Source organism: Lampetra fluviatilis, chromosome 2 (assembly GCF_964198595.1).
Source record: "Lampetra fluviatilis chromosome 2, kcLamFluv1.1, whole genome shotgun sequence".
In the NCBI taxonomy this organism is placed as follows: Eukaryota; Metazoa; Chordata; class Hyperoartia; order Petromyzontiformes; family Petromyzontidae; genus Lampetra; species Lampetra fluviatilis.
This window is the reverse complement of record NC_136276.1, coordinates 34457967-34477489: the sequence shown is the minus strand read 5'-3', so window position 1 is coordinate 34477489 and position 19523 is coordinate 34457967. Positions and strand designations below refer to the sequence as shown.

At 43.3% G+C, this 19523-nt stretch overlaps 1 protein-coding gene across 1 annotated transcript; it reads left to right on the top strand.

The window, feature by feature from the left end:
- Positions 1 to 325: 325 nt before the first annotated feature.
- Positions 326 to 15218, top strand: ELOVL5 (ELOVL fatty acid elongase 5). Its single transcript, XM_078875107.1, has 8 exons — positions 326 to 547; positions 4545 to 4614; positions 5590 to 5777; positions 8254 to 8331; positions 9005 to 9176; positions 9843 to 9967; positions 11246 to 11380; positions 12311 to 15218. Exons 2-8 carry the CDS (start codon positions 4557 to 4559, stop codon positions 12437 to 12439), a joined length of 885 nt encoding a protein of 294 aa, XP_078731233.1. The 5' UTR covers positions 326 to 547; positions 4545 to 4556; the 3' UTR covers positions 12440 to 15218.
- The last annotated feature ends 4305 nt before the right edge of the window (positions 15219 to 19523 follow it).

The following is a 19523-nucleotide window of genomic DNA, read 5'->3' as shown; positions in this document are numbered from 1 at the left end:
CTCCCCCTACCCCCTCTCTACACCACGTGTATCCCAGCTCCCCCTACCCCCTCTCTACACCCCACGTGTATCCCGGCTCCCCACAGCCCTTACCCCCTCTCTACACCACGTGTATCCCAGCTCCCCTACCCCCTCTCTACACCACGTGTATCCCGGCTCCCCACAGCCCTTACCCCCTCTCTACACCACGTGTATCCCAGCTCCCCCTACCCCCTCTCTACACCACGTGTATCCCAGCTCCCCACATTGCCTCCCTCCCGTTGTAAGAGGCGGGACCCCGGGGTTACTGCAGGTCACTCTCTACCCCCAGCTCCATCCCCTTCTCCCCCGCGCCACACAGCACGGGCGGCGGTGGGTGGAGGCAGCTACCGGACAAATCTCCATCATCTCCTCCTCCCCATCATCATCATCACCACCACCAAGCCTCCTCCTCCTCCTCTAAGTAGCTCCTCCTCAAGGCGTTCCAGCCATCATCTACATCATCTTCATCACTGTCGGCATCGTCCTCATCGACTCCGTCTCGTTCATCTGGAGTCGTCGCCTTCTGGTGAGAGAGCCACCAGCAAAACCAGCGCATTTGCTTTTGCGAGATTAAATGTTATATTAATTCAGTGTTCTACTGTCGCGTGAATTAAATATATATACTGTAGCAAGCCGTTATAGCAGCGTGTGTGTGTAGTATTGCTGATATCGTACATACATCATTATAATTTACGACGTTTTAACAGAACAGCGATTACTTGGATTCACGTGGTCGTTGTAAATCAGCACCACCACCACCTTTAACCGAGCCAGGCTTAATCCCTTTTTACATCACAACACGGTAACTATGGTAATGGCTAATGAACGTAATTGGGTAATAATTTAGTTAATTACCGAAATACTGTAGATGATGTGTTATCATTTGCTCATCAAAGAAAAGCCAATTTGTACATTTACAAACATAAAACAAGGCCCCCCCCCAAAAAAACAAAAACCTTCGTGGTCATTTTTGGTCAAATTATTTTCTGGCATTCTGCCCCGTGTGTTGTAGACTGTGGGTGGTGGATGACTAGTTTTTTGCGTGTGTTGGCAATGCTCACGTGTTGTTTGTATGGTGTAAACCCATGCTCAAAAGCAGTTTCATCCGCTTTCCATCACCACCACCTGCCACTGCATTTGAAGGTCGAGGCAGAATGCCGTACACAATGTTGTCTTTCTATAATTATTGTGTTATTCCCAACCAGACGACTCGTCCACGTCAATTCTGTATTACACGTGTTGCACCGTGCTTATATGCACCACAGCCATGGTGAAGTATGGTCAAATAATGAGGCAGCTTCATCCAGCAGTGAATTGACCAAGGGCCTGAACGCGTGCAATATGCACACACACACCGCAAGTGTCCACGGTGAGAGATAAAGACGCAGCCCTGCAATTGCCTGCTCATGCTAACTGCTGGCGGAAGGGCCGTTAACTTCTCGAGGGAGGTCGAGACTGGAGCGAATTCCTACAGAGGTTATTTGGCCTCTCTTCTGCACTGGCCAGGAGTCTTGAAAGAAGTGAGAGTACTCACACTTTACCCCACCACATGCAAACCTGCCCATTGAACCTGACCGTGGCAGTGTGGTCCACAAATTTATACGGCTTTGCTAAAAAGCACGATACTGCACTGACGTATTTCACACTTTTTACTGCAAAAGAATGGTACAGTACTGTGTTGAAGGGTACATCAATATCGGTGATCTGCCAAGTGGGATGATGGTGGGATTGAATGACATTTGTCTGCTTTGAAATGACTGCATTGTGTCATGGAATATGCTCTCTGTTAGAATTCATGATTCAAGGCCAAAATGTAAAATTTGTTGTAAGAATCAAAACACTCTTCAGCTTACATTTTGTGGGGTTTTCTTTTATTGAGTGAATGTTTGACACATGGGAAGGAAGATGGATGTATTCCTCATGCTTTCTCTGGAGGTGCTCTTGCTGATTTTGAACTGCGTTGCGAGCCAGAGTCATGGGTCATTTCTCCATGCTTTTGCCTCTTAAGGACATATTACCTAATACCCTGCAATGCGCCCCACGGTAACCTAGGTAGCATTACCACTGCAAGGTTGAATAACGCAACTTTAAGTGCAAGTATAAATATTACCTTTTCTCCCATTGAGATCAATATCAATTCAGGGAAATCTTCACTCAAGATGTTATTTCGTGACTGGCCCACAGGTCCTTAACTTATTTATATACAAGCCAGTACACTACCGTACAATGCAACCTTTCAGAGTTGTAATTCTATCATGGTATATAAATTTGTGAAAAAGAAAATATATGTACGTTAAATTTGGTTAATGGCATCATTACAAGGACAAGAATAATGACAGTGGCGATGGAGCAATGGAACCTGCCGGGACGTCTAATTGAGGAGGTGGCGCTTTAAATCGGATTGTGCGCAAGTGCTAATTGGATTATATCTCAGAATCGAGATGGGATTGGGACAGCTTGAGGTGGCCTTCATCCAGCAGTGGATTAAACATGGGTGATGATGATGGTGGTGGTGGTGACACGAAATCTACCGCCGCAGATTTAATGGAACGTGTAATGTGACACACTCGTACATTCCCGCAACACGACCTGCTATCTGTGCTGGCACATTTGTGGTTGTTTCGTGCGTGGGCATATTATGAACTGATCGGAGGGAGGATGTGGCTTGGGGATTGTTACATATTTTCCAGGAGATGGCATTGCTCCCAATTATTTTACAGTACGGTAGCTGTACCCCAGTGCATACTGCGCCTTTATTAAAGGCTAGGTGTTATATTCAGGTGTTGGCAATTAATTACATCGATCACAGGAGACTGGCATTACTTGTGCAGTATTGTACAAGTTGTAACCCGCGTTTGTCAATCCACTGCTGGATGAGGGCCTCCCTACGCCTTGTGGGCCGTGAGGCAGAGGTCGCAACCGGGTACCCGATACCCGTACCCTACCCGATACCCGGCTACCCGTACCCGGCCGGGTACGGGTACGGGTACCCGTTTGCGACCCTGGTGCGGCCGGGTACGGGTACGGGTAGGCCGTGAGTCACCGGTGAGTCACCGTTTGTCACTCATTTCCCAACGTCTTGTCTCTTCTCACAATTCAAGTTCCTAGAATCAACCCACCCGCGCCTGCAACATGGCTTCATCCCAGAGGTCGCAATCAGGCACCCGATACCCGTACCCTACCCGTACCCTACCCGTACCCGGCCGGGTATGGGTAGGGTACGGGTACGGCCGGGTACGGGTACCCGTTTGCGACCCTGGTGCGGCCGGGTACGGGTACGGGTAAGGAATCAAAACCCGTTTGCGACCTCTGCCGTGAAGATAATTTGACCATCCAGGTCTGTGAAGTTTGAGGGGGAGTGCTGAACGAGAGTGGATCTTTGCTGCACAACCCACGTGCATGGTGGTCAACCATCCAAGCATTGTCCAGACTGAAGCATGCTTAGCTTCCTAGATATGAGAAAATTGGGGAGTATATTGTGTCTGATTTGCTCATAGGCACGATCGTGCTGTATGCTTGTTTGGGCATTACATTCAATTCGCTCCAATCAAACATCACATCTTTTTTGTCTTGATTGTGGTATGGACCGCACCTAATTGTAAGCGCGTGCTAGCATTGGCTTTGGCTTTCACAAGAGTGAGTGCTGGCGGCTGCAGTCATCTGATACACATTGACAACTTTCCCACAACATATGCGGCCAAGACAAGCACACCCTGCATGTTAGAGTGAACATGGCATGACTCAACTTCATCAGCACAACGTTAAGCAAAGTTGGTTCTTATGAGTGGTTGGCCTGTACAAAACAGTTTTGCGAGCATGGACATGTATGTCTGTCTTTTTTGAAGTAACAACGCACGTGCCTCCGATTGGTCAGTGGCAGAATGGGTGGGGAAGGGTTGTCCCCAACTATGTGGGGCAGAGGTCATTTGAAGGCATTTCAGAAGTAGTTGTCAATTTTCCGCTTCGATGGACCATTATTAAAACGACACGAATGGTTGCACTGCTCTTTCACAGCTCTTCCACAGTTCCGATTGGCTACTTTTTGTCTCATGATATTACACCGTTAGCAAAATCAGGACAACGTTCTTGAATCAAGTCTACTCCAACGTTGGGCTGGCCAATAGTTTTGTGTACAGTACTGTAGGCTAAAGGGCAAACGATCACAGAATTCCTTTATAAAAATGGCATTTACTACATTCAATTTTTACCTTTTAGATATCAAAACAATAACAGAGCTGAATGTTTGGCGAAGATGGATCACTGTACTATGATTAGAATTAGGTAAATGTATTATCAGTCTCTTGATTACCCACTTGACAGCTTCTAGCTTAACATAGTGCATCTAGAAATATATCAGTCATGGGACAACATTGCTTTAATGGATGACAACATATAGATGAGCACTGACAAGTAACGAAGTTTGTCTGTGTTCTGGCCATGACATCGTACTCGATAGGTGTGCAAGGAGTGTGCCAAATCTACAGTGCTGTGCTTATGCTCACTGAATGTGTTGTGTGTTGTAGGCTGAAGGAACAATGGAGGCACTGGACACAGCACTGACAAAGATGCTGGACGACAAAATCGGACCACGCGGTGAGGCTTTTAATTCGTTGCCGTCTCCAGCAGCATGCTAAAAAACGCTGGGTTCATCAGCGTGTCAAAACCATTGCCCCAATCCATTACCTCGAATTGTGTTTGGTTTCTGAAGGACCTTTACATAATTTTCCAACTTTGAATTGCTCGGCGCTTGCCTTTATAATCTTCTCAACAGGCTGCCCTGGGGATTAGGTCTCTAAATTGCCACTGAACATACCTACACGTTCATTATCCCAAAGAGAACCAATCCATCCACTTATTTAATAAAGTTATGAAAATAAAATGTATTAATATGATTTATGCCATTAGCATCGTCATCAAAGCCAATAAACTTCCAGGCATGTGCCAATAATCCCCCACACAAGCACACTGTCTTCTATATCACGACATTAAATCCGATATTAAATTTCACAATACGACGATTGCTGTGATATCAGCTTTCCATAACTTTAAAATTGTATTTTCCATTTTTATTGTATTGAGTTTGTGCTTGGCAGTGCTTCCAATGCAAATACAGATTAAAAGATCTTCAATTCCCTTTTACTCAATACATGTCTGGCTCCGGGCTTCTTATCATTGCCGCTTTACAATCTCTAACACTTACAATGCTATCAGAAAACGGTGACGTCATATCACCACCATACTGTCCTTTATCCAGAAAACTTTTACAAAGCACTCATTTCATGGGAGACAGCTACCTGTTTTACTTGAATTCTTGTCAATGTTAATGGTTGTTATTTCACAGACATTTAGTCAGGATTTAAAATCTATGTTTCAAAAAATTTACAACAATAATCACGATATGACAATATCGTGCCAAAGGGACGATGTACGATTTGCGTGGACTTCATGTCGTACGACATATTGTAGCGCTCCATCGCCATATTGCGGCAACCTAAGCTGGAACCAAACTTGTGTAATGAGGGGGACTACTCCTTTTCCTGCTAATAACCCCCCGTATGCGGGAAACAGACCCGCGCATCCGTGGGTGGCTGCTGCTGGATTCATACCTGCCCACGCTGGTGTCCACGCTGGTGTACTTGCTGGTGGTGGCGATTGGGCCCAAGCTGATGCGTGAGCGCCAGCCGTTTTCGCTTAAGGGGCTGCTGGTCGTCTACAATGCGCTGCTCACTGGCCTCTCCTTCTACATGTTCTATGAGGTCTGTCTCGCTCTGAAGGTCCATCCAAAAACGTCACGTTTTAATATTGACAATTTTTACATATCAGGTGATTGCATGCCAGGTGTCTTTAAAAAGAGGATGACTGTGTTATGATGGTAACATACATACTCTTGAATTATGATGCAAAATACCGGTTTATGTTGTCATTGTATCAGTTGTAAAACAATTAAAAAGGCTTATCACTGAAATAATTTAATGTTATGTACTTCGAGAGAAAACCAAACTGGTTAAAATTAAAAGGTGTATTGCCGTTGACTGCGTGACCTTTAACAACCCTGTGGATGTTTCCGTAAAAGGAGGAAGAGAATATAGCTAAAGGTTAAGCTGTTTCTTTTTCTTCTGCTTAAATGCATTAGGATTAACTCCCAAACAGAAAGTTTCACACAAAATTTTAAATCAGCCTTTGTATGACATCACATATATCATCCATCTGCTATCTTGAGCAAAGCATACAATGTTTTTTAAAAATGAATTGAGTAACCGTAGGTTTCAATAAATAAATAGCTAGTTGATAAATAATTGACATGTCATGAGCCCGACTTGATGCCACAGCAAAGGTTGCTGTCACCTCTGTTAACAACTCGTTTACGATTGGCTTCTCTTCTGTGGTCTGATTGATACAAAGTACGGCGCTGCGTGGCGATGGCATGTCTTTCAACCTTGGTCCCACAATTAATATACCCTGTCCAATTCATTGAAAGTCAAGTCTGCCCTTTCACATAGTGGCTATCTTGGTGACATTGACGCTAAGAGCAAAGTCCTCCGATTTGGGTCACTGTGCGTCAAGTTGAGTGAACATGTCCTCGCGTGCCATGTCCCATGCTGTATCTCGGATTCGCATGGCAATATCGTATGTCCGTCACCCAATGTAGTGAATCATTAATCGTAGGTCATTGCACCATTGGCTGAAAATTAAGCACCGCCACGTCTACAGTGGTGTGATGTGTTCCAGGAAGACACTGTTCGGAGTTTAGTTTTTTTGTGTGCATCACACGTGGAGTACAGATAATGAAATGTATTGCACGACCTGCCCAGTGAGGCACATACTACAGTAACTCCATTTGTGTCGCGATATGAAACCAAAATATTAATAAATATCGTAGATTACCAACGCTTTAAAATGCACTACGATTTTAATAAATCGCATTAACGGCTTTAATGAAATTCCTAGGAAAGGTCACTCTGTCATACATTAATTAATCTTTTTTGTAAACTGTTGTATTTTATTGTCCGTTTAATCAACGCTTTCAGAGAACATTTAGCACCTGGCGGGATTAGGTTTGAAGGTACAATTCGTGCACGGCATGTGTGTGCCTTGTGGGTCTCTAACCTGACAGATTTTGGCTGTAGCAGTCGACCAGCAACCCAGGGGGGGTTCTGGCTACATTGTGTCTGCATGGAGTCAGGCTAATGGCATGGAGCACATCATTGGTGCCAAATGAATGAGTGAATACTCTCTGTGGACTGTATATTCATATATTTTTCTCCACCAACATCTTATTGTAGCCGAAATGCATTCCTGCCTCAAAGTGCCCATAAGCGCATGGGATTTTTTGTTTCTTGCAAATGCCTTAGAAAATTGTAAAAATACAATGGAATTCCTTAATGTCCTCCATGTTTGAATAATTTTGTAAAACGGTACAGTACTTTAAAATGTTGATTTTAAAGACGCAAGTGAAATGTGTTTATCATACCATGAAAACATATTACATCTTGTTCTTTCATTGCCTGAATCCTATCATCGAATGACATATTAACCATTTTTGAGTGCAAAAAAATGGAACATGTACAGCCTTTTGTAAAAGCCCTGCAGGATTTGAACCTACAACGCCTTGCAGATTGTGTATTATTTGACCATACTTCACCACGCCGGCCAGTGTGGGTTGGTAAAAATGAGGAACATAAATATGGGAGGATAGAAGTACAGTACAACAAAGGATTTTTGCTGCACTGCCCTCTGTTGCCACAACGTAATATGGAATAATAACAAAGTTCGATTTATAATGCCCACAAAATGTGTGGTGAGTTGCTGACGTCCTTTAGAGGCACGTAGTCACACAGCAGCCTATAGCACCTGTTGTAAGCATACTGAGCACTCTTCCAAGCACCATCTAGGCTCAATCCTGCTTAATATCCAAGGTCTGACGGAATTTGGCACATTCCACATGATTTGGTCATAGATGTAAAAAAACTATACATTCATTTCACCTTGGCGTGAAAAGGGGGAGTTTTCTCAACTGGCAATCAAGCCGTTCCATGTTCAAAGAAACCTAAAGCACTTTGTCCTGAACTTCCATACCTACTCTTGCAAATGCTTCTAATTAGCGGGCTTCAAAACAATAGGTGGGTCTGCACTTGCAGTGAAGCTGTGGTGCTGCCTCGCATCGCTGGAATGCAGCTTGCAAGTTCCATGATCGTGGTTGCTCACAAGTAGTTGCTTGTTGGTGCCTCGCAGCTCGTGGCCGGCGTGTGGACAGGGGGCTACAACCTGCGCTGCCAGAACACGCACAGTGCGGGGGAAGCTGACATGAGGGTACGGCTGCTGACATTTTTTATTTATTTTCTCCTTGTGAACACATCCACCAACAATAGAAACGTGTGTACAGAACAAGTTGATTCACCTGCTGGTGTTTGGTTTGTACCCAACAGCAGTGTCGGTTTGCGGGAAGTCATTGATGGGTGTCCAGTGTACATACTCATCTATCCCATTTCTTTTTCTCACTCTTTTTAGTCTTTCTGCGCACTTGTGGGTCCTTGGCTCAGACTCTTTCCTTCCTGTTCAATTTTTTAAATATTTCTTCTTCGTCATGCTGTTATGTGCAACCCTCTCCCTCCGCCTTTCAATTGTCATGCAGTATCTTGCTTTTCCTACCGCTTGGCCATTTTCCCAACATCATATTTTCTCGACAAATAGATATCTGAATAGATAATGGGAGTTGAACTATGTGAGCTGTGACTATTGATGTACAGGTCCCTATCGGTTAAACCAGGAGTATGAAAGGTAACTGTTTTGCAGGCAAACCCAGCCAACTATGCAAGTTGGCTGGGTTTTCCAGTTGGTGTATCCTTGTTACAGTTTATAGCATTGTCATAAACACTCAAGTTATTTACAACACGAGCACTATTTGAAACTTTTACCAGTGGAGGGGGTTGTGTACTGTGACATTAAAATACATTCGATTGATTTTTTGTTTCTCACTGCACAGATTGCCCGTGTACTCTGGATCTACTACCTCTCCAAGCTCATTGAGTTCTTGGACACGGTGTTCTTCATTGTGCGCAAGAAGAACACCCAGGTCACAGTGCTGCATGTCTACCACCATGCCTCCATGCCCACCATCTGGTGGTTCGTCCTCAACTGGGTGCCCTGCGGACACTGTAAGCTACGAATGCCTGCCACGGAGCACTTGACTGAGCGAGGTTTTTGAGCTCATGACCTTTAAATTCCACTTCTGTTTGCAATGTGAAATTCACATCAATTTTCTCATTTTAAAATTGCTTGTGAAAATATAGAATTGTATTGACTCGCCCCCTGCCAAACTCTCCCCTCTCATCTCACTCTACTCCCCTCCACGCACTCTCCTACCTCTCCCCACTCAACTCATCTCACTCTACTCCTGTCTGTGCTCTCCGTACTTGGGCAACCAAGGCTTTTTCTGTCAGAGCCCTCAGATAACTTGTCAGTGGAAGATCCCTTATTCTCCCCTGCTGCCCCCATAGTATGGAGAACTTCCTTCCCCCAGCCATCCATGCTGTCGACTCTACCGCTGCTCAAGTGGAGGCTCAACAACTTCCTTTTTTCTTCTGCCTATAAATGGCTGCCACTTTCTTCGTATAAAATAAATATGCCCACTGTTTCTGTACCGTATCTTGAGATGCGGTCACATCTAACCGCTACATCCAAATTATGTTGTATAATTGAATGAAACTGTACTAATGGTGACTACATTCCTTCCCAAAGAGAGGACGGTAACCCTGCACAATTTTTCGCAAAGGTATTTTGATGTTTAAAAAAACCATGCCGTGCATTGGTGTGCATTGCAGCGTACTTTGGGGCAACGTTCAACTGTTTCATCCACGTGCTGATGTACGGATACTACGGACTCTCTGTCATCCCTGTCATGCGGCCCTACCTCTGGTGGAAGCGCTACATTACCCAGGCGCAGCTGGTATGTGTGTAGACCCGCCTAACTAAACTGCCTTAACGTGCTGTTTGCTTTGACATTCGTTTTTGTAAATATAAAACACAGGTTCTTGGAGTGGGACTTTTGGGTGAGGTCACATATTGCTCTTGCCAAAATGTGTGTCACTTGTACACGTGACATTTTCATTTGTTGGGGTATGTTGAGTGGTGGGAGGGTCTTAATGACTAAAATTTGGTAATATTTTTGACGTGGCCTAACCCAAAAAGTAACTATGAATCATTAATTGTTCTATTGCATACTGTTAAACCTCAGCGTGAATATTGCATGCACATGTAGTTAATTTTGATTATGTAAACAATTTATTATCCTGTCCAGTGATCCGAAGCCCTCTGCTGCACGGATGATTGGATAATAAATGATCAATGCTGCTATGTGTACTGTAAATGCATCCGCAGCATAGAATTACATTACATAAGAGAATTCATGTGTATGCCAAATACCATGGGTGTTTAAGCATTTAATAAAGAAAACCTGTATTTAAATTATGTTACCCTGTTTTTGCCGTGGTGTAATTATTAGGACGTTCGACTTGCAATCCAGAGGTCACTGGTTTGATTTCCTGGCATAGAAGTTAAATCAATAGTGCAATTGTAATAGGTTTTTACCCTTTTAACTGGTACAAAAACTCACACCTTTATACAAGGCATCATGTTTGCAATAACCACAACACAAGCAGTCAAAATGCAAACAAAAAGAAACAACTCTGATGATGATAATAATATGCACTGTCCTTGAAGTTGATTGGTCCACACCCGAGACAGCTTTTCTTAGAACCTAGACTCACATGGTGTTGGACCAGATGACGCCAAAAGGCGTACAACTCAAAGACAGCGCAGTTTTTGTACCAGTTGAATGGGTAAAAACCTATTACTATATTTTGCCACTGGTAAAGGAGGTCTCATGGTGTCAATAGTGCAAGTTTCTTAAATCCTACCCGCCTCTGTCCACCCGGCGGTATAAAAAGGGGGCGGCACCACAGTTAGTCGATCGGTATGTTGCTCATGGTGGGGCAATGTATGGGTTCTCCCAGCTCTTCCAAGACATGTGGCCAGGGTTGCTGAGTGGGCCAAATATCCTCCAGAGGGTCTCTCCAGAGCTCCCTTTAGTGGAGGCCTTTCTGTCAGCAGTGGAATTAGCAGGGCTAGGCCTGCAGTTACCTTGAGTTTATTGATTCTTAATTTCAGATGATACACGCTGGATTTGTATAAATGTATGTTTTGTGTTGCTCCTGGTCTCGTTTAGACCCAGTTCGTGATGACAATGGTGCAGTCGGGGAGTGCCATCGTGATGCCGTGTGGGTTTCCAGTTGGCTGGCTGTGGTTCCAGATCTCCTATATGATGTCACTGGTGCTTCTGTTCTCCAACTTTTACATCCAGGTAATTTTTACTCATGGTTTGGGCTCGGGAAATGATCATCGTATTGAACAATAACAACAATAACAAGATAAATGGGAAACATGTAGTAGCTGTGCTCAAACCCACCCTAATGTAACAGTCCAAACCCTCTCCCAGTAAATGACATTCTCCTGAATGCCTGTCATTGAATTACTGATAATTTATTGGTTGGCTTTTGGAAGATGTACGTATCTTTTTTTTAACACACTATTCAAAAGCATAGACCCAAAGGACAAAAATGTCAAGCGGCCAGCTACAAACAGTACGATCCAAGTCGCGATAGCTAATTAACACACTTCTAGAATTGAGAACATTGGGAAGAAGAGACTATGGGAGGGAATGCCAAGTATATGTTGTTGCACGGCCATGAAAGGAGAGAGGAGCTTGGCTCCTAAGATGTTCGCACAAAATGTTCCTCGTTGAGAAAACACATTGTACAATCAATATAAGAGAATCAGCGTTCACCATTCATAAATAATGACTTTATTTATAATACAACGGATGTATGACTTCTACAGATAATACCCGAGCATGCCGTTGCTCGCTGCAGCACTTTGGGCGGTTTACGTTGTTGAGTGGAAGCACGTCTGCCGCACTTTGCTCACGGTTCAAGTCCCGTGGTTCTACCCTGGTTAATGTTACGGGTGTCCAAACTAAAAATACGTTAAGTTCCCTTCACAGTGGACATTAAAGATCCTGTGACGCCCTTCGCAAGTGTAGCTAAATATGTGCCGGCGTCACGGTCAAATTTTTTTTTTACTTAGTTGGCATATGCACAGCAATCATTTCCCCCCTACTGTCTAAACTTGGCTGGATCTTCCTGAAAAAGAGTGACGAGACTTCGCGAGGATTCTTCTGGGTAAACAGTCGTAAAAAGAACGATACTAAGAATTCTTGGTGTTTGCTCCACAGACGTACATCAAGCAGGGCTCGCGCCCGAAGCTGGAGAGCCACGCGAACGGCAAGATGGAGCCACGGAGCACTGGGGACCTTCACGAGAACGGCAACAGCACGCGGCAGCGCAAGCCCAAGCGCGTGTAACACAGCGATACCCCAGGCCCATTTATTGGGCAAGGCCGACACGCTTGGGGGATTCCAACTTTCCCACACCCTGTACATGAGCCGTTGACTTAAGCCCTCAACTTGGTATGTCAAAATTGGAAGAGAAGGAAATACCAGTTAATTTGTAAATCTAACATTTTCCTAATAAGTCGGTGCTCACGTTCTGTACTGATCATCAACACAAAAAGCTGACACTGCATTGATGACAAAAGTGATTGTTTATGTCTGTTCCCAAGCTGCAACATTGGTATGAAATGCAGCCTTCTGCAGTGTGTAAATTCGTCAAATTACACTTATCTGGGAAGATTCAAGCTGCTCTGGTTTGATTTACATTTTCATGAACTCCACGATAAATTTCTCACACTTTAAAGCGGGGCATTTAAATACTCTCATTTTGAGGACATTTCACAATGAGGATACACATTTCAGAGTTACTAACTTGGAGAAAAATGCACTTCAAAATGCAAACAAAAAGAAACAACTCTGATGATGATAATGATATGCACTGTCCTTGAAGTTGATATGCACTGTCAGAATGAAGCGTTGTAGTGAGGCGGTTTATTTCAACAAATTGGTGGCACGTCTCGCGGCTAGCCGTTTTCTCAGACATGTCCTGAATAATGTAAATGCCCTCAGTGACTGCGTGCGTCATCTGCGCGCACCGTGACATAGCAACTCCTAAACGCTTGACTTCCTGGCATTCTCACAAACTTACACTGGCACAATGTTGCCACCTTTTGAAGTCAAGAACATGGTCCTTGTCGTCGTCGCTTCAGGATAATATGAGCAAAAGGCAAATGTGCAAAGGTAAACGTGTGCTGAAGTGTTTGCATAACTATGTTTAAATTTGCTTAGATTTTAAGTCCAATGCAACTTAAATATACTGCTGACAATTTTGGCGTTGCTACCTCTTGAGTCCGCAGTTATTTCGTTTTTATATGCACAGATAAAAAGTGGCTTTCTCTAAATTAGTTTTGTTAACAATGTGCGCATTATCTTGTGGCTATAGAATAAGAAAGCCTGCCCTAGGACTAACTGCTTCGTGTATTGCCATGTAACCCTTGTAGCCTGCCTAAAGCAACTGGTAATGTGTTGGTGTGATGTTCACACCAAACTGATGAGGTTTTTTTTTTATCCACCGTGCCTGATATGGTGATTATAATCATCTGTTTACCAACGACTCCAGCTTAAAAGCACTTACCTAATGTGTAGTTTTTAGTGAAATCTTGTATTTTTATTTGCAAAAAGGGTTATTCATTGTGTTGTCATTTTAAGACCAAGAAAGACCATTGTATAGACAGAAAGTATAATTGTGATGGACAGGGATATACACTTAATTGTTGTGGATCACAAGGAAATCAGTTGTAGAATGAGCACAGCACAAAACCTGCAGCTGTTGGTTTATATTCGACTTTGTGTTTTGTAGCAAGGTAGCACGTGGAGGTATTTGCTTCCAAACTTTGTGAAGCCTTATTTTTCGGAATATACAGAAAAGACATTGCCTTAATCTGTATAAATGTGTTTTTCACAAGTATTTTGTTCACTGACTGTTATCACTTTGCGAAAGAGCATCACTTGTTGTGCCACTAATGGCCATCTTCTACGGGACACTTTAAACACCCAGAGCGTGACTTAATGATGTCACAGTGAGTCGAATGTGTTGATCCACTTCATCTCTTACAAGACTGCTCATGCACCCACAAAGCTTTGGTCCCAGACCTGCAATCGTATTCCTACATTTGCGCAGTTATAACCTGAGCAAGTAGTGCTGTTGCCTCGTCAATTTGAGGGGGGTGTTCTGGAAAAACACAATAACCCACAAAAGCGTATTGTCCAGAAAGTAGTAGGATTTTAGTTGACAGTAAGTGAATTAGGTGGTCGAAGTAAGTAAATTATTGGGGTTATTTGTGCGGCCATCTTTCGGGTAAGTGACACAATCAAATCTATCAAAAATGGATCGTCAGGCGATTCAATGAAATAATGTATTTTCTACTGAAATTTAATGTGGGTTATCCCGAGTTTTGCAGAACATTCCTAATTTTCTAACCCGCCACACATAACAACATTCCTGCGGAGGGAGCTGGTAGGAACGTTGGGTTGCTCGGTCAATGGCCAGGGTCAACGGCGGCGTGGTGTATTCCGCAAATATGCTCGACTGTGAGGGCGGGCACAAGCCGGCGTGAGTAGGTTAAACGTTGAGTTTTATAAGGGCACCACTGGGTGACCAGCCCCACCCCCACCCCTCCCACCCCCCACCCAGCCCCTCCTGCACGACGGACGGACACAATAATCTCCTGTAGGCTGGTGTAACCAGGAGGTTTGTTCCGATCGCCATGCGTGTTCATGTTGGTTCACATGAGCGGCCAAGCGGCCTCATCGTGTTATGACTACCAAGGGCAGACAAAGCACCATGCCCTCATTTCTGGCTTCCCATCACTGTTGTGGAGTTGGGGTGGATCAAACAGGGCTCTGTTGTGTTCGTGTTGCTGATGCCAAGTGGATATTTGCACATTAGAGCAAAGCCAAGGAGACCGCATTGCAACCACCGACGCCATGCAGATATGCGCTTCGACCGTCTTAATTTTATTTCCGGATGATTTTTAATATTGTTTTTACTCGTATTGTACTAAGAATGTGAAGTGTACGTGATAAGATCTTGCAGAATTTAAATCGCCCAAGGTTTGTCACCACAACGTGCGCCTGTCCTGCAGTAACTGAGGTTTGGCTTGCTAACAATAAAAGCAGTTGAACTTAATAATGAGGCCAAACGTATTTGTGTGTGCAGCGAATGGGGCACAGTCCTCCTGCTTGTTGTCAATTGTACCGTTTCCTTTAGCAGAGATTGCTGCTGAACAGAAACAATGGCTTCACAACCGGTAAATGTGCTGCGTCTTAATAGATCCATGTACTACATTTTTATTTAAAGTTTTCGTGACTGCAGGGATTCATATTCTTGGTTCTTTCGGTAAAGTCACGTAGAAGGGAAATAATAAAATAATATAAATATAAAACAAAAAAAATTCTGACGACGTTTCGACTGCAACACAAGCAATCATCATCAAATTTTCTTGCTGTGGATTTCACACCTGATGATGATTGCTTGTGTTGCAGTCGAAACGTCTTGAGAATTTTTATTGTTTAAATATTTATATTATTTCATTATTTCCCTTCTACGTGACTTTACCGAAAGAACCAAGAATATAGATCCATGTACTTTCATAAATACCGTTTACCGTTAAACTATGTTCCTTTATGGGCGATCTCATTTACTGCTGGCCCATTTTAAATTGGTAATTTTAAATTATCCCTCGGTTAACATTTTAAACTACTGAATCATAAAACAACTACCTATTGCGACAAGACAAATGTAGTACCAATGTCATTTAAGATGGTTAAAACGCGATTAAAGAGCATACAACCGTGCCGCAGACATCATTGTCAAACACTCTTAACATATTTTGAGCGACAGACTGACTCATACTCGTTGAGTGCTTACCACTTTCAATCCGCCCTCAGTTACATTTAAACAATACAATAATTTACAATTGCTTTCTGTGCACTTATATTATTTAGTAATGCATTTGAATAAATGCACACATGCTAATTAAATGTCACCCGTAACTGAGCGTATTTACAATTGGCAGTAACGCTGCAATTAAATTTATATTTGGAGTGTTTGTCCCACGAAGCGATGCCCGCTTTCTGAGTCATCTCTCACACAGTCTCATCTCCACAGTAACGCCACGTGCTCCCAATTTCTCGTTTACAAACATTGCATGTTTTCTTCAGTTTGCAATCATTGCAATTACTGGAACTTTATATTTATTCCTTGATTACCGTATTACTGAAATGTTCGAAATCCAAACATCGCCTTCAAGATAGCCCAAGTTCAATTGAGCAATTGTCTCGGTGTCTGGTTTATTTTGTTTAATTCCCGAAAGTTTATAGTCCACAGAAATTGGTACAGTACCACCTTAGGTAGCAAAACCTTAGCAGTAGCGATGTATTTATATGGATGATAAAATTAGATTATTTGATAACCCCATTAATTTCAAGCAGCTATCACATTATTGACTTATTAGCCACGCGAAAAACTTGGCACCAGTATAGTTATGCCACCTCGAGTGATACCGATCAGTGAAATATCAGACATGGGCTCATGTACTATGGGCAGAGTTGAGTACACATTCGCAGGCTTTTTCAATATTGCCAACTTGCCCACCAAACCGAACCCTCCATATATCCTGGAAACCATAAACTCTCAGGGGAAGCTGTCCTCCCATTTCTTGGGCAGAGCCATACGCTGTAAAGCTGTGCCCCCGACTTTATGCCACTAACAAGGGAGGGACTCAATCCCACGTGTGATTCATTGAGGCAAGAAAACGCAACTGCAGGGCTGGTGATCACGAAAATATTTAACGAAACTAAAACGCCATTGCAACCTCATTTGCCAGTAGCAAAATATGATAATTGTTTTTTTTACCCTTTTACCTGGCAACAAAACTGACACCTTTTTTTCTCAATTTTCTTACCCCGAGCTCTCATACTCTGATGGTGCATTGTCTTTGCGTTGTGCGCCTTTTGGCGTCATCTGGTCCAATACCATGTGAGACTAGGCTCTAAGGAAAGCTGTCTCGGGTGTGGACCAATCAATTTCAAGGACAGTGCATACATTATCAGAGTTATTTTTTTGTTTGCATTCCGACTGCAGGTATTGTGGTCAATGCAAACATGACTCCTTGTAAAAAAGGTGTCAGTTTTGTTGCCAGATAAAAGGGTAAAAAAAAACTATTATAACGAAACTAAAACGTTTTTAATTCACAGGGCAAGGTCCACTGAGTTGCATACTGTAGCTATTTTTCAGAAGCGACCTAGCCACAAACGATAGCTCAACGAAGTGGCCAAATACTCTGAATGTTGAAGTAAAAACACGGAGGACCCAGAGAAAAAAATCCACGTCACCACTGGGAGAGAGACACGCAAACTCCAAATATACAGGTGAAAGGGTCAGGATCGGACCCACGACCTCCTGTATACCAGGCGAGGTAGTGAACATCTCGCCACCGTGGTGGGTTAAGAACTGGAGTTGGTAAGCACTGCTGTACATATTCATCGCCATCAGTCATTCTCTATCAACTGCAGGATGAAGATATTTGCTATTCATTAGGCTTAATCAACCAATGCCTTTTATTTTACACTCGGACACGGAGATCAACACATGGATGAGTGAACAAGCACAATAAGTTGGCATGGGCAAGACATCACAGCAAAAAGGGCCTGGGCTCGATTCCCGCATTTTTGTGTGCAATATGTATGTCCTGTTCTGCTTGGGTATCCTTTGGCTCCTTCGGGTTTCCTCCTATAGCAACGAGTACTACTAATGGTAAAACATCCCAATGCAAATTTAAAAAAATAAAAATACACAAAGTATCTGCAAATTACACATAGCAATATCGCCTCCTACTGTGAAAACTTTTTTTTCACAAAACTCACGAAATAAAATGTATTATAAAAAGCCCGGCGTTCCTAACGTTTATCCGTCAACTAAATTAGGCGCCCTGAATCAAAAAGTTATCGAAAGTGGACCCCCCCCCCCCCCACAGATGTGTGGGTAACACGTTTATCCAATAGGTTAACAACAAATTGTCGACCCCCTCCCAAAAATAAATGTATTTTGTAGGCATATACACATACACACCCTACAGACAAGTTAGTAGTATGGGGCCATCCATTTAGTAGGAACGCAAAAATCTATCAAAACTTGACCCCCCCTCCAATCCTATAGAACGGCCGATATTTAATCCACGCAGAAACGATCAAGGATTAATCATATTAACGTGTTTAAGCAAACAGATAGTCCACCGCCGGACAATCTGACTCATTTGAAGGCCAATGTAGACAAATTATTATCGAGGCTTCATCCCCCACCCCCGTTTCCTATGTGTGCATTGTCAGTAGACCCCCCCCCCCCATACACACATAAGTCAGTGGTATCTACATTTCTGCTTAGGGGCCGACCATAAATGACGTCACGCACCTAGGGGGGGGGGGGGGTCAGACATTTGTGACGATGTGTGACGAGGTGGGGGGTTTTGAGAAATGTGACGTCACATCAAAATGCGCAACTTTAAATAAATATAGACAACACGTTCTACTTAATTAAATAGGCTTTTTAATAAATGTTTTCTCCTACAACATCAGAGTGCAGCGCCACATTAAATACGCACTACAATGGCAATAGTTTAAAGCACATCGGGTTGTGTGTTGGAGAGCCAAGCCACAACATTTACAATCAGAGTACGACGTTTCGCAGGTAATTGCTAGTTTTGCGTGCGCGTTCCTGCCAACGCTGCAGCACCACCTGACGATTTGGTAAAACTCTTAATACCCCACACAAAGGAGATACGCGTGGGAGACGTAATTCGGGGTATTACTGATGTGGATTTTCATTGGCCATACGAAATCATCAGCCAGCTATGGCTGCAGGGTTTTGGTTATTACATGTTGTTTATGTCGTTTATTGTGATAATTCCGTCACAGTTCCTATGATCACTGTTTCATTGCTTTCATGGCTTTATTTAGGTGATTTCGAAAAGTTTTTTGGTTTGGCCATGTTTGATTGTTGTAGTACGAAGTAAGACTGACGGCCTTAGTCTAAGTTGTCTTGTGGTTGTTGTTGTTGTTTGACTTGCATCCCACTGGGATTTTTGCACACAGCGTTGGTGTACAGTGCTTTTTCTGCAATAGTTTGCTGTCTTTTCCTGGATTTTATGTTTGCACTTAGTCATATAGTCACTTTAAGATGTTTTCTTGTTCATGTTTTGTTTGTTGCGGTTGCACCCGATTCAAGAGCCGAATGGCTCACAGGGCTATACCTAATAAATGAAAAATGTAATGAAAAAACTGAACAAATTTCTAGAGATGAATTAGCACTCTAGTGCGGTTGTGGCAATGCAATTCAAACTATGGATGAAATAACGAAGCGCTGCCAGTCTGGGGGCTCCTTCAACGGAGGAACAGCAACGCCTGGTGAAGTCTCCCTCCCCCATGTGAAGGCCCTCTC

Excerpts from the sequence above, each read along its gene's own strand:
- ELOVL5 (XM_078875107.1), top strand. The coding sequence starts at position 4,557 with ATGGAGGCACTGGACACAGCACTGACAAAGATGCTGGACGACAAAATC. Across the intron at positions 9,177-9,842 it reads CTGGGTGCCCTGCGGACACT|CGTACTTTGGGGCAACGTTC; the intron begins GTAAGCTACGAA and ends TGTGCATTGCAG. Across the intron at positions 9,968-11,245 it reads ACATTACCCAGGCGCAGCTG|ACCCAGTTCGTGATGACAAT; the intron begins GTATGTGTGTAG and ends GGTCTCGTTTAG.